General features: G+C 41.7%; 1 protein-coding gene across 1 annotated transcript; it reads right to left on the reverse strand.

The window, feature by feature from the left end:
• Window positions 1–349: 349 nt before the first annotated feature.
• On the reverse strand, window positions 350–3,272 carry LOC128471763 (uncharacterized). The gene is made up of 4 exons (XM_053453740.1): window positions 3,225–3,272; window positions 2,731–2,954; window positions 2,096–2,505; window positions 350–1,833 (listed from the first exon to the last, which is right to left on the reverse strand). Exons 1-4 carry the CDS (start codon window positions 3,270–3,272, stop codon window positions 350–352), a joined length of 2,166 nt encoding a protein of 721 aa, XP_053309715.1.
• Between the last annotated feature and the right edge of the window lie 9,776 nt (window positions 3,273–13,048).

Raw genomic sequence — 13,048 nt, forward strand, 5'->3', positions numbered from 1 at the left:
CGCAGAGCGATATAGATTGATAGTTCTGTAGGCTTTACCACTATCAAACAAAGATGCCAAAAAATTTACAACATGAACTACATCTGCTCGAACGGAATCCAGACCCCGTTCCAAACACCAGCAAGACCATACTTTCCAGGCAGATGCATACACTGCCCTGGTACCTGGTGCTCTAACATTGGATAGAATGTCGGTAGCTGTTTCTGAAAGTCCCTCGATAGATGAGGGATTCCCGAAATCAGCCATGCCACTAAGGTAAGTGATCCGTCTAGAATCAGTTGATGAGATTCTCCCTGAGGGTTGAGTAGAAGATCCGGAAAGGATGGAAGTAATCTTGGGGCATCTATGCTCATTGCCATAACGGGGTGATGAGGACTATGGTAGCCTTCTGTGTTCTGACCATCGATGCAACTCTGGGAATCATGCAAAACGGTGGGAACGCATAATGTAGATCCCGAGACCAATCCTGCAGAAAAGCGTCCACTGCTAGGGCTTCCGGATCTGGTCTCCAACTGAAGAACTTGGGCAATTGGGCGTTCAACCTGGACGCAAACAGATCTACCTGGAAGGGGCCCCAGAGATCCGCTAGTCGTTGGAAAATGGATTGGTGCAGTCTCCAGTCGCTGGAATCCTTTAAATATCTGGAGTTCCAGTCTGCTACCGTGTTCAAAAGACCTGGAATATATTCTGCCTGAATCGTGATGCCACGATCCAAGCAAAAATGCCAGAAATCTTTTGCCAATTCGGTCAAAGGTCTCGAGCGAGTACCCCCCAGACGGTTTATGTATCTTACCGCAGATACATTGTCCATTTTGAGTAACACGCAACAGTTCACTTTGTCCTTTGCAAAGGACTTTAGGGCAAAGGATCCCGCTAGAAGCTCCAGGCAATTGATGTGAAGATCTACTTCCTGAGAAGACCATCTGCCTCCCGTTGTTCGATATCCGCAGCGCGCTCCCCAACCGAGTTGACTGGCGTCTGACTCTATGACGATGTCCGGAAGAGAACTGAAAATGGCCTTGCCGTTCCATGCATCTACGTGTTTCAGCCACCAAAGAAGTTCCTCTCTTGCTTCGACCGTAAGAGGTACTAGGTCTTGGTAGATTCGACCTGCTTGGAGATGACGGTTCTTGAACCTTTGCAGAGCACGATAGTGGAGAGGCGCTGGGAAAATAGCTTGAATCGAAGCTGACAGCATTCCTATAATTCTTGCAATTTTTCTCAATGAGACTAAACCCTTTGATAGAACTGATCGAATTTCCTTCTTTATGAGGCTGAGTTTGGAGGTCGGAAGACTTAACGAAGCATGTATGGAGTTTACGGAAAACCCGAGAAACTCCAATTGGTGCTGAGGAATCAACACCGACTTCTCTTGGTTTATGACGAAACCCAAGCTGGTAAGAGTTTTGATGGTCCATTGAGTGTGAATTCGTCCCTGATGCTCGCTTTGAGACATGATGAGAATGTCGTCTAGGTAGATAATCAGCCGAATTCCTCTGCTTCTTAACAGGGAGATCACTGGTTTCATTAACTTTGTGAAACACCAAGGGGCTGATGTTAGGCCGAATGGTAGACATGTGAATTGGTATTTGACGTTCTTCCATTGAAACTGTAGGAATCTTTGGTGCGGCACATGTATAGGAACCGTCAGGTATGCGTCCTGTAAGTCTATCTTCGTTAACCAATCTTCTGGAAGGATAAGGTCTCTTAGATTGTGAATACCCTCCATCTTGAAATGTTGATAGGTAACCCATCTGTTCAGATCTTTGAGGTTTATGACTGGACGGTAACCTGCATCTTTCTTTTTTACTAGAAAGAGATTGCTGAGAAAACCTGGGGAAGAAAACTGAACAGGAACAATAGCCGCTTTGTGCAATAAATTTTGAATTTCTAAGTCTATAGCTAGAATGTCTGATTTTTGGAAAGAAATAGGGGGAGGTGGGTAGGGTTGTACAGGAATTTCTATGAAACCTATAACATACCCCTTGACCGTCTGAAGGATCCAAGGATCCTGAGAAATCATAGACCATTGATGGAAAAAATGGATTAGTCTGCCCCCCACTCTCTGAGGAAATAGAGAAAATTGAGGTCTTACCTGAAAAAGATCTAGGCTTTTGCCACCGTCTACCACCTCTCTGTCTCCAGGAAATCCCTCTAGATTGGAGAAATGTATTTCTCTCCCGTGGTTCTTGTTGATGTTGGGATTGCCAATAGTTTCTGGAACCTCTGCCCACATTGTGGGAAGACATGGATCTGCCGGCAAAGCGGTTCCTTCCTTTACCAGCCCTGTCAAAAACCTTCTGGGAAAACACTCTTTTAAGAGATGACTTTGCTTTATCAAATGATGTAAATGTATTAACGAATTTCCCTAACTCTTTGTCACGGTCCGCAACGTAGCAGTTCCCCCGAGTACCCGCGGCTAGCGGGTACTCGAAACTCACCTCTCCCGCAGCTCCGGGACCTTGCTTCGAGGTGCCAGCAGCCAGCAAGCACCCGGGGCAGGTCCTGCAGGATATCCCCATCGCAAATGATGGGCGGTACGTACGGGGGCGAACCACGCCCCCTCTCTTATAGCTTGCCTCCCTGGAGACGACGTAACGTAACTAACGTTACGTCACCTGCTGGGGGCGGAGCCTGGTCTGAGCGGCAGATTCAAAAGCCGAGCACTGACTTCTATTCAGTGCTCGGTTATTGTTCCTGCTGAGTAGTTGTTTAAGAAGTTATACTTACCTGATTGCCTCTCCGTTGCTGACCTGTGCCTGTTCTTGACTTCGATACCTTCTCCACTCCTGACCTGGCTTGTTTGACGATTCTTGATACTTCTGTGCCTTCCTGCATTCTGGGTTCCTCACACAAGAACTTTGTGACAGAATAACCGAGCCTTTATGGAACCCGCAGGATTGGCTGAAGCTGTTGCTGCACTTACCCAGCAGATGGGTACATTTACTCAATCTCTGCAAGATATCCAGACAGGACAAAATCAACTCAGACAACAGATGCACCACCTGCAGTCCAATCCTAATATTCCAGGAGATCCGTTTCAGGCTCCCTCTATGAGTCAAGAAAATTTGGGTTTTCAGGGAGCGTCCGCCCCTGAACCACCTATACCTATGCCTGAAAAATTCGCTGGTGACCGCAAGAAATACACTACGTTCATGACATCATGCCAAATAATGTTTAATTTGAAACCAAGAACGTATACTTCAGACTATATTAAAATTCACACGGTCATTGCTTTGTTGGCAGAGGAACCCCAGCTCTGGGCCCACCATCTACTGCATAGCAACAGTCCTATATTGGAGACATGGGCTTCTTTCCGCCAAGCCATGGATGCTCTATATGAAGACCCTTTTAGGACCACCTCTGCTACCAGTACATTGAGAGCTCTCAAACAAGGAAAAAGACCAGTAGAAGAATATATAGCTGAATTCCGACGTGTTTCCATGGAAACTTCATGGAATGAATCAGCGTTACATGATCAATTCCGGTTGGGGTTATCTGATAACATCAGAGATGAATTGGCACGCACCAGCATTCCTAATTCCCTCGATGAATTTGCCAGACTCTCCATTCAGATTGATCGGAGACTTCGGGAAAGAAAGGCGGAACGGCTTACGACTCCTTCTTCTTCATGGCCTACCCTGCGACCTCCCATAAAGACAAGTTCTAAGGAACCTCCTGAAGAACCCATGCAATTGGGCCTTATCAAAGGTCCTCTATCCACAGCGGAAAGAGAACGTCGTACAACTCTTGATCTGTGCCTTTACTGTGGCGGCAAGGGCCATTACGTCGACGAATGCAGAACCAAAGCACGTTCTACAAAGGGTAAGCTCAAACCCTTATTTTCTCCCTATATCAGTAAAAGACCTCCACATTTCTCAAACCATCCGTCCCTTTCCATATCCTTACAGTGGAAAGAAAGAACCCTCGCTTTGGCAGCCATGATTGATTCAGGGGCCAGCAGCAATATACTGGATTCCAAGCTCATTCAACGTCTTGGAATCACCACCCGGAAGAAAAACACCCCGATATCCATTCAACTAGTAGACGGAAGCCCTCTGAAGACAGGTCCTATCACCCAAGAGACTATACCACTACGCATGTATATTTCTCCTGATCATAGTGAGGATATTGTGTTTGATGTGGTTCCTTCTCCAGTTTTCCATGTTATACTGGGACTCCCCTGGTTAAGAACCAATAATCCTGTTGTCAACTGGGAGAAGGGCTCTGTGCGCTTCTGTGCTAATAAAGATTCTGTTTATCGCAACTCCTCTCTGTCTATCAATGTGGCTCACGACTACAGTTCTCTACCCGTCCCCAAGATTCCATCTCATTACCGCGAATTCTCCGATGTATTTGAAAAGAAGGGAGCAAACTGCCTTCCACCGCACAGGGAATATGATTGTCCCATAGAACTATTTCCAGGTGCACCCATTCCATTCGGTAGAATTTATCCTATGTCTGAACCGGAACTCATCACCCTCAAGGAATATATAGATGAGAACCTTGCCAAAGGGTTTATACGACCCTCCACATCTCCTGCTGGAGCAGGTATATTCTTTGTACCTAAAAAAGACGGTGGATTAAGACCTTGCGTGGATTACAGAGAACTGAACAATGTAACCATAAAGAACAGATACCCCTTACCCTTAATACAGGAGTTGATGGAACGTGTTAGCTCAGCATCAGTATTTACGAAGATTGATTTAAGAGGAGCATACAACCTGGTTCGTATCAAAAAGGGTCATGAGTGGAGAACAGCATTCAGATCACGATATGGGCACTTCGAGTATATGGTGATGCCATACGGCTTATGTAATGCACCTGCCACTTTTCAACACTTCATGAATGACATTTTCAGAGACATGTTGGATCAATTCGTGGTGATATACTTGGATGATATCCTGATATACTCCTCCTCCTTACAAACACATAGAGAACATGTGTCTAAAGTATTGATGCGACTAAGAGCAAATGGATTATACGCCAAACCAGAGAAATGTGTGTTTGAGACTCAATCGGTGGAATTTCTGGGCTTTATTTTAACACCTACTAAAGTCATGATGGATCCTAAGAAAATAGCTACTATTCTACGATGGCCACCTCCCACGGATAAAAAAGGTGTGCAAAGATTCGTGGGATTTGCTAACTTCTATCGGAAGTTTATTAGGAACTTTTCAAAGGTCATTCAACCTATTACATCTCTCACATCCATTAAAAAGAAGTTTTGTTGGACGGAAGCTGCTCAGAGAGCATTTGACTTCCTTAAGGAACGGTTCACCACAGCACCAATATTGATTCTTCCTGTGCCACAAAGGCCCTATGTACTGGAGGTGGACGCCTCTGATTCTGCTGTGGGGGCTATCCTGTCCCAAAGGGATGACACCGACAATCAACTTCACCCGATTGCTTTTTTCTCCAGAACTTTGAACCCTGCTGAGAGAAATTATGGTGTGGGAGAAAAAGAGATGCTGGCCATGAAAATGGCCTTAGAAGAGTGGAGACATTTATTGGAAGGTGCACTTCATCCCATAACGGTCTACACTGACCATAAAAATATGGAATATTTCAGAACGGCCAAGAGACTTCAAGCCCGACTGGCCAGATGGTCTTTATTTTTCTCTCGATTCCAGCTTCATATAACTTACAGACCCGGTTCCAAGAACACCAAAGCTGACTCTCTCTCGCGCATGTTTGAAGTACCTACGGCACATCCACAAGTGGAAGACACTGTATTGAAAGCAGGTCATTTTCTGACTATCACGCAATCATTATGGGATCTCATCCGTCAACATTGTGCGAACATGGATCCCTCTGAACTTTCACAGCTGCACCCTGATGGAGAGTTCTACTACCACAATGGGTTGCTCTATGTTCCTCCTGGGGTACGCCTACAGGTACTACAACAATTTCATGACTCTCCTGCAGCTGGACATGGAGGTATCACTCAAACTACGGATCTTATACGGAGACAGTTCTGGTGGCCTACGCTTCAAGAGGATGTACGACAGTTCATAATCTCTTGTACTATATGTGCCAGAGCAAAGAACTCTCATATTAAACCTGCCGGCCTCCTGTGTCCTCTGCCGGTCCCCGTAAGACCATGGACAGATATATCCGTGGATTTTATAACAGACTTACCAGCATCAAAACAACACACCACGCTTATGGTCGTAGTTGATAGATTTACGAAGATGGCTCATTTCATCCCCACCAAACACTTACCTACAGCAGACGAAACATCGGTGTTGTTTGTAAAAGAGATCTTCCGATTGCATGGACTACCAGAACATATTGTGTCAGACAGAGGGACTCAATTTACATCCAGATTCTGGAAAGCCTTTTGTGATGAGCTTCACATACATCGCTCCCTCTCCACAGCCTTTCATCCACAAATCCTTGCACAGCACACTTACCAAGGCTCAACAAAGATATAAAAGGTTCGCTGATACCCATCGTTCTCCTGCTCCTGTATACAAACCTGGGGACAAGGTGTGGCTGTCAACTACTCATCTGAAACTATCATGTCCTACTAAGAAATTGGGACCTAAATTTATTGGTCCATACACTATTATTCGTGTCCTCTCATCTGCTGCTGTGGAATTACAACTACCTGGTTCGATGCGAATACACCCCGTTTTTCATGTTTCCCTCCTGAAGCCTTGGAACACCAATCCTTTTCCGGGCCGACATCCTGATCCTCCGGCTCCTATTTCTATTGATGATGCTGAAGAATACGAAGTCGAACAGATTCTGGATTCTAGGAGATTTCGGGGTCGTCTTCAGTATCTCATCCAATGGAAAGGATATGAGATCAACGAGAACTCCTGGGAGAATGCTGAAGAGGTTCATGCAGATGAGTTGGTTCACGAGTTCCACTCACTTCATCCTTTAAAACCTGGTCCCCTGAGAGCCCGGAGGTCTCTCCTTAGGGGGGGGGCCTGTCACGGTCCGCGTCACGGACCGCAACGTAGCAGTTCCCCCGAGTACCCGCGGCTAGCGGGTACTCGAAACTCACCTCTCCCGCAGCTCCGGGACCTTGCTTCGAGGTGCCAGCAGCCAGCAAGCACCCGGGGCAGGTCCTGCAGGATATCCCCATCGCAAATGATGGGCGGTACGTACGGGGGCGAACCACGCCCCCTCTCTTATAGCTTGCCTCCCTGGAGACGACGTAACGTAACTAACGTTACGTCACCTGCTGGGGGCGGAGCCTGGTCTGAGCGGCAGATTCAAAAGCCGAGCACTGACTTCTATTCAGTGCTCGGTTATTGTTCCTGCTGAGTAGTTGTTTAAGAAGTTATACTTACCTGATTGCCTCTCCGTTGCTGACCTGTGCCTGTTCTTGACTTCGATACCTTCTCCACTCCTGACCTGGCTTGTTTGACGATTCTTGATACTTCTGTGCCTTCCTGCATTCTGGGTTCCTCACACAAGAACTTTGTGACACTCTTTCACAAAAGAGTCTCCAAAAAGGTTACCCTGGGCTGACGGTCCAGGTTCCTTAGTTGACAATGATGACAATTGAGGATCCAATCTGAGTAAGAGGGATCGTCTTCTTTCACTGGATAAAGCTGAATTAGCATTACCAAAAAGACAAATGGCTCTCTGAATCCAGCCACTTAAAATATCTGCATCTAGAGCAGAATGAGAAAGTCTAGCCTGTTCCACTAACTCAAATATTTTAGTCAGAGGGCCTAATATGTCCAGGAGTTTATCCTGACAACTTCTAAGAGAACGGTCAATACCCTTTCTGGGGTCTTTACCAGTTTTAGATAAATATTGAACAATAGGAGCATCAACGATAGGGGTCTGCTCCAATTTGTCCTCCAATAAGGGTCTAGGGCATTCAGCCCTTAATTTATTTCTGGTATTTCTCTCCATAGGTTTGCGTATCCACGCTGTTAAGTATTTTGTAATATGTGCATCTGGCTTCCAAGCCAGAGAGCGAGGATGGCGGAGAGTATCTGGGTCAAACATTAGGTCACCAGCTTCATCCCTTAGGGAAGAAATATCGGTGTCAACTTCCCTTTTATCGGGGTCATAATCGCTGTCAGAACCATCAGAATCTGAAGCAGTGTCTTGTAATTTGGAGGTTTTGTCTACATAAGAGTCATCTGACTCACTACTGGAAGTACTGTGAAAGGAGTCAGGTTTCATTCTTGGCCTTTTAGGCCTAATTAATTCTTCCTCCTGAGAGGGTCTTATGTGTGATTTAGCGACACATGTATGTATGCTGCTCATAGGCTGGAGCGAGTCATTATGGTCTTGGTCTTGCATAGATTGGAAATATCTAAGTTTTGAATCCTCCGAGTTACGGAGAGCATGACCGTCACAATGGCGCCTTTTCTGAAGGGCCTTGCCTGATTTTACTCCATCTTTCACATTATCTCCCACTTGGGGGGTCTGACTGAACATTTGTATATCAGCTTTTTTAGGAGCCATGGTGTTAGCAATGGCCACTGACACAGATTTAGCTATAGCTTCAGACATATTAGCCATAGCCGATTGGAATGCCTTTGAAACAGATTCCTCCATAATGTGATGTAATTGAGTGTCAGATAAATTAATCTCCTTATCACTGTTAGGTGAAAGGGGACAGGCATCCACATATGAGGAAACGGATTTTGAAGAATCCATTTAGAAAAGAATAGCTGTGCTGACTGAAAAGATACCTGCTAGAGGAAAAATCGCCGTCTGAAACAAAGCTATACCACGCTGCTACGATATGAATTACCGCGTCAGAGCTGTGGGCGGGGAATTGCAAGTTGAGGTACTGAGCATGTGCGAAAAACTTCAGTCAGATAGACAAAACGGAAGAAAAATGGCGGTTTCCGAAGGAGAACAACCACAGATAACGTACACATAAAGTGGAAAGTAAAAGGGGGTTAACGCAGTGAGTAAGCAAACAGACATTTAATAAAATGGAAACTAAAACAGAAATTATGAAGTAAATAACGTAGAATAATGAAAGAAACAATATATACCATAAATGGAATACATGAAATTCAGCATATATAGGTTGAAAAACAACCAAAATATGTATAATAGAAAATCACAGGTACTTATCTTTCTAGGGAGCAGCAAAGAAAGAGGATTTGGCAGTTACTCAGGGTCCTTATATATACTCTGCTGTTGTGCTATTGGTGTGATGTTCAGTTTTCTGTTAACTGTTTCAGTGCTGTAATATTTTCTTTGCTGCTATTTGGGAGTAGTAAAGAGAGATTTGCATAATATGAAGCCTCCTGTCTTGACATAAAATCATCTGGCAGGGGGTCTTAGCCGTATCCTAATAGAGGAGCAATTGATAGGAAACTCTCCCTGTACTTCTTCTCAAGTGGTAAAAACATTTATCTAAAAGTAATACAAATAAGATTTTAAAATACAGATCCTTATGCTGTACATTTAATATGTATTATGTTATAAAATCCTTTAGAAGTTTTCTTTTTTAAATCCACCTCCAGAAATGATATTTGTTCATGATATATTTGCTTAAATTATCACGGCAAACAATTATTTTATGACGAAGCCTCCTTGCGTGGATGGATAATTTATTTTGGAACATCATAGTGTACTCAGGATTCAATTTCCTACTTCTACGAGTATAAAAAGCCAACACCACAACACACTTCACCAATTCAACCAAAAGCTTCACTTACCCAGCGGCTGGTGACTGACTGGTAAAGAGATAAAACAGGAGACGAATTAGATTGTCATCCCTTAATGCACATTGTATCTTTTAATAATGTTTTATTATTTTATATTGTGGCATTAATTGTATTTTAGGGCTTTTTTAGTATAAATATGTTCTGTTTAAAGCTTGTTCTGTTAACTTTTCTTGACAACTAACTGAACTTTAAGCTACTTTTTTTTTTTTTTGCAAAACTCTACTCTTAATGAATGCTGTTTCTTACTGAATGTTTGGTGAATCTCCTTGCTGTCTAACAGGTTAACGTTCCAAGATGTTGAAGATGTTATTTTTGGCCTTAGCTGTAGTAGTCCTTCTCCCACCATCCGTTCCTGCATGTGAATATGAGAACATTAACCGATGTAAGTGCATTCTTTTCTTATTCTAAGGTTTCGTTATCATCTACACAGAGAACCATCATGATTTACACAATTTTTCATACCTTGTTTTGTTAAACAAATAAAACCTGAGCAGGCAATGCATGATACACACTGATTTTATATAATAGTACAAGAGATGGAAATGGTGACATTTTACATGAATTAATGCAATGCTAGCTGTTATATAGGTTGCATATGCAGGTTTATATATATATATATATGTAAAGACAAGGCTATAGTATACAAATCTTTTCATGAAACACAGAGTCTCCTATTTGCACTAGTATTTAATAACCTAAATACTGATTGCATTTCTTTCTACAAATTTAACTTAATTCCATCCCTTTTTCTTGATTATTCTTAATACTGTTATAGGTACACGTACTAACTAAAACAGAGCTGTATATTGTTAATATATGATTTGTTTCTCTTGACAGGCATCCATACTAAGGAGCATGCCTTATATTTATTTGGGTCCGCTCCAGCAGATTTGATCTTTCAACTTGACCTTCTTAAAGTGTAAGCCTAAGAATATAAAATATTTATATACAAAATGTAACCATAAGTAGAGAGTTAAATCCCAATTCTTTCACTTGGGATTATTTAGCAGCTATTTTATTAACTGTGTACAATTTGTGAATTAACCCCTTAAAGACAATGGGCGGTCCCTAAACCCATTGAAAACACTGCATTTTGAGCCCGTACATGTACGGGCTTTGTCATTAAGGGGTTAAACTGAATCTGAAATGCTTTAACCAAATGCTTACCATATCGTACAACTGTAGCCTAATGGTGTAGGGCATGGGGTTGTTCTACAAATGAGTAAAATGAGTAAGCTATGGAACCCATTACAAGATGATGGGTAGAGACAGTTTTAAAGCCGATGACCAATTCTACGCCTTCCAAATCACATTAGCTTTTTGTAGTACCAGAAAAAATAAAAAGAAGCTCTATTCACTAAACAGATACAAAATAAAAATAAAAAAAATGAAATTCCAAATTTAACCAATAAACATGTGGTCGTGCGTTTTATGGCTTCATCCAGTGCAATTGTGTAAATGTAACTTGTTTTCCTTACAGTTTGATAATAACGTTCAACATAGATGCCTATGCGGAAATAGAGAAAATACATACAAATGAAGACGGGACAATCAGCATTTATCTCACATTTAAGTGTTTGTGGGTGATTGACAGGTAAATACTTTTCATATCGAATTACCTTTCTGGGAGCATTGACTTTACGAAGAGTGAGAGCGGCTTACACTACTAACATTTTGACAGCTCAGAACTGTGTTTTATATTAGTAACATGATTTAAAATGTTCCAGGATATAGTCAATAACAGAAACATTCACGGTTTCAAATAGCTTTGGTTTTTCTGAATGTAAGCAACATTATTTTATACTTGCCATTTTGAGAAAGCATGACATGTCTTGAAAAAAACACCAACTTCAATTGGGCGCGGATGACATATGGGGTAGGACACATAAGATAATCACAGTTATGAGTGACTCTGAAAAGGGGTATCTCTAGAACAAATTATATATGCTGAAGAGACTAATGGAAGAAATTGTTAGAAAGTAACTTTTATTTCTTGTTAATTGAAAAAATAATATCAAAACGTAGACAAAAACACACTAACGAAAGCTGCTGCTGAATTAGTTTGTTACCAAAATGTACCCAATAATTCTACACCTAACAGTAAAGTGAGGGTATGTTAACTATATGCTGATTGAAATGTTACAGTACTATTAAATTAAACAAACTGCTGCTATTATGTATGGAACCATACATTAGATGTTTAGTAAGTCTTCAGGTTTATTACATTACTCACATCACTTCCATGTTTGATTTATTTTCCATTCATTTACATGGCTATAGCAGAGAAATGCATCTCATTTTTTAGTTTGTTTTAAATTTACTTTATTTGCCTTTTTTCAGCCCTCTGGTCAAAGGCAATGGTGTAGGAAGAATCAGTATCGTAATGAACGGAGCAATGATCAATAGAAGATTTATGGCAGGATCTATTAACACCAATGTTAACTTTGAAGATTCTAATTTGGAAGTAAATGGTCTGTAAGTACCATCTCATGTTCTCATACTGTTACAGCCAGCATAAAAAATGCATTATATATTCTATGATTGTATGGCTTAAATGTTATGGTCTTTTCAGGCACTGTCTTTTTCTACTCGTTTAATTATATCTTTGTGTTATTACAGTGCCAATAAGGTCGAAGCGGGAATGAAAGCACATTTGGAAGCTTTGGTAAGAGCTACACATTAAAACAATGACCACAGAGAAGCACAATACGAGGATGTCAGGGCTGCCGGAAGGCAAATTAATATAAAAATTCCCATATATCTATAAAATGAAATGGCTTCTTTGTCTAGACAATTATTACTGTGTTTCTTTCTTCCTTTATCAGGCTTTTATAAACACTAGAGACTTTATAATTAAGTAGTTTTCTCTAAGTGGTAGACCATGCCAAAAAAACGCATTAATTGTTCAAGGCCTCTTTACTGGAATTAACCCCATTTATTAAGATGTACTGCCCAACCTAAATGCCTTAAGGGTCATACAATTGCCATACAATGGAAGCAGACATTTGTCATGGTGATTTTTAAATGTAGTATTAGTGGATATTTTAATTTGTACTTTTAATCATTTACATTTTTGTTAAAAAAACAAACAAAAAAAAAACAAGTGAATAGGGGAATGGATGAAGGTTGATGTATTTAGGAGCTTAAGTAGAATCACATCGACAGGTGGCAGCAGCAGCAGCTGTTCCAGTCGTATACGTCACATTGTGTGCTTTTCTAATGACTAAGGTAATAATATGCTAGGGTTTAATGTAAAAGTAACATTCATTTAGTACAGCAGAGGTACAGCAATATAATTGTTAGCTGTGATGTCACCAGTTGTGATGCAATTGTTTTGTCTGGTGTCCTCAACACCGTACACGGAGAGATGAATTTACATTCAG

The sequence above is a fragment of the Spea bombifrons genome, chromosome 13, assembly GCF_027358695.1.
Source record: "Spea bombifrons isolate aSpeBom1 chromosome 13, aSpeBom1.2.pri, whole genome shotgun sequence".
NCBI lineage: Eukaryota > Metazoa > Chordata > Amphibia > Anura > Pelobatidae > Spea > Spea bombifrons.

Excerpts from the sequence above, each read along its gene's own strand:
- LOC128471763 (XM_053453740.1), bottom strand. The coding sequence starts at position 3,272 with ATGGTGGGCCCAGAGCTGGGGTTCCTCTGCCAACAAAGCAATGACCGT. Across the intron at positions 2,955-3,224 it reads GCCAACAAAGCAATGACCGT|AGATTGAGTAAATGTACCCA; the intron begins GTGAATTTTAAT and ends GATATCTTGCAG. Across the intron at positions 1,834-2,095 it reads AAAGCCTAGATCTTTTTCAG|GTTTTCTCAGCAATCTCTTT; the intron begins GTAAGACCTCAA and ends TTTCTTCCCCAG.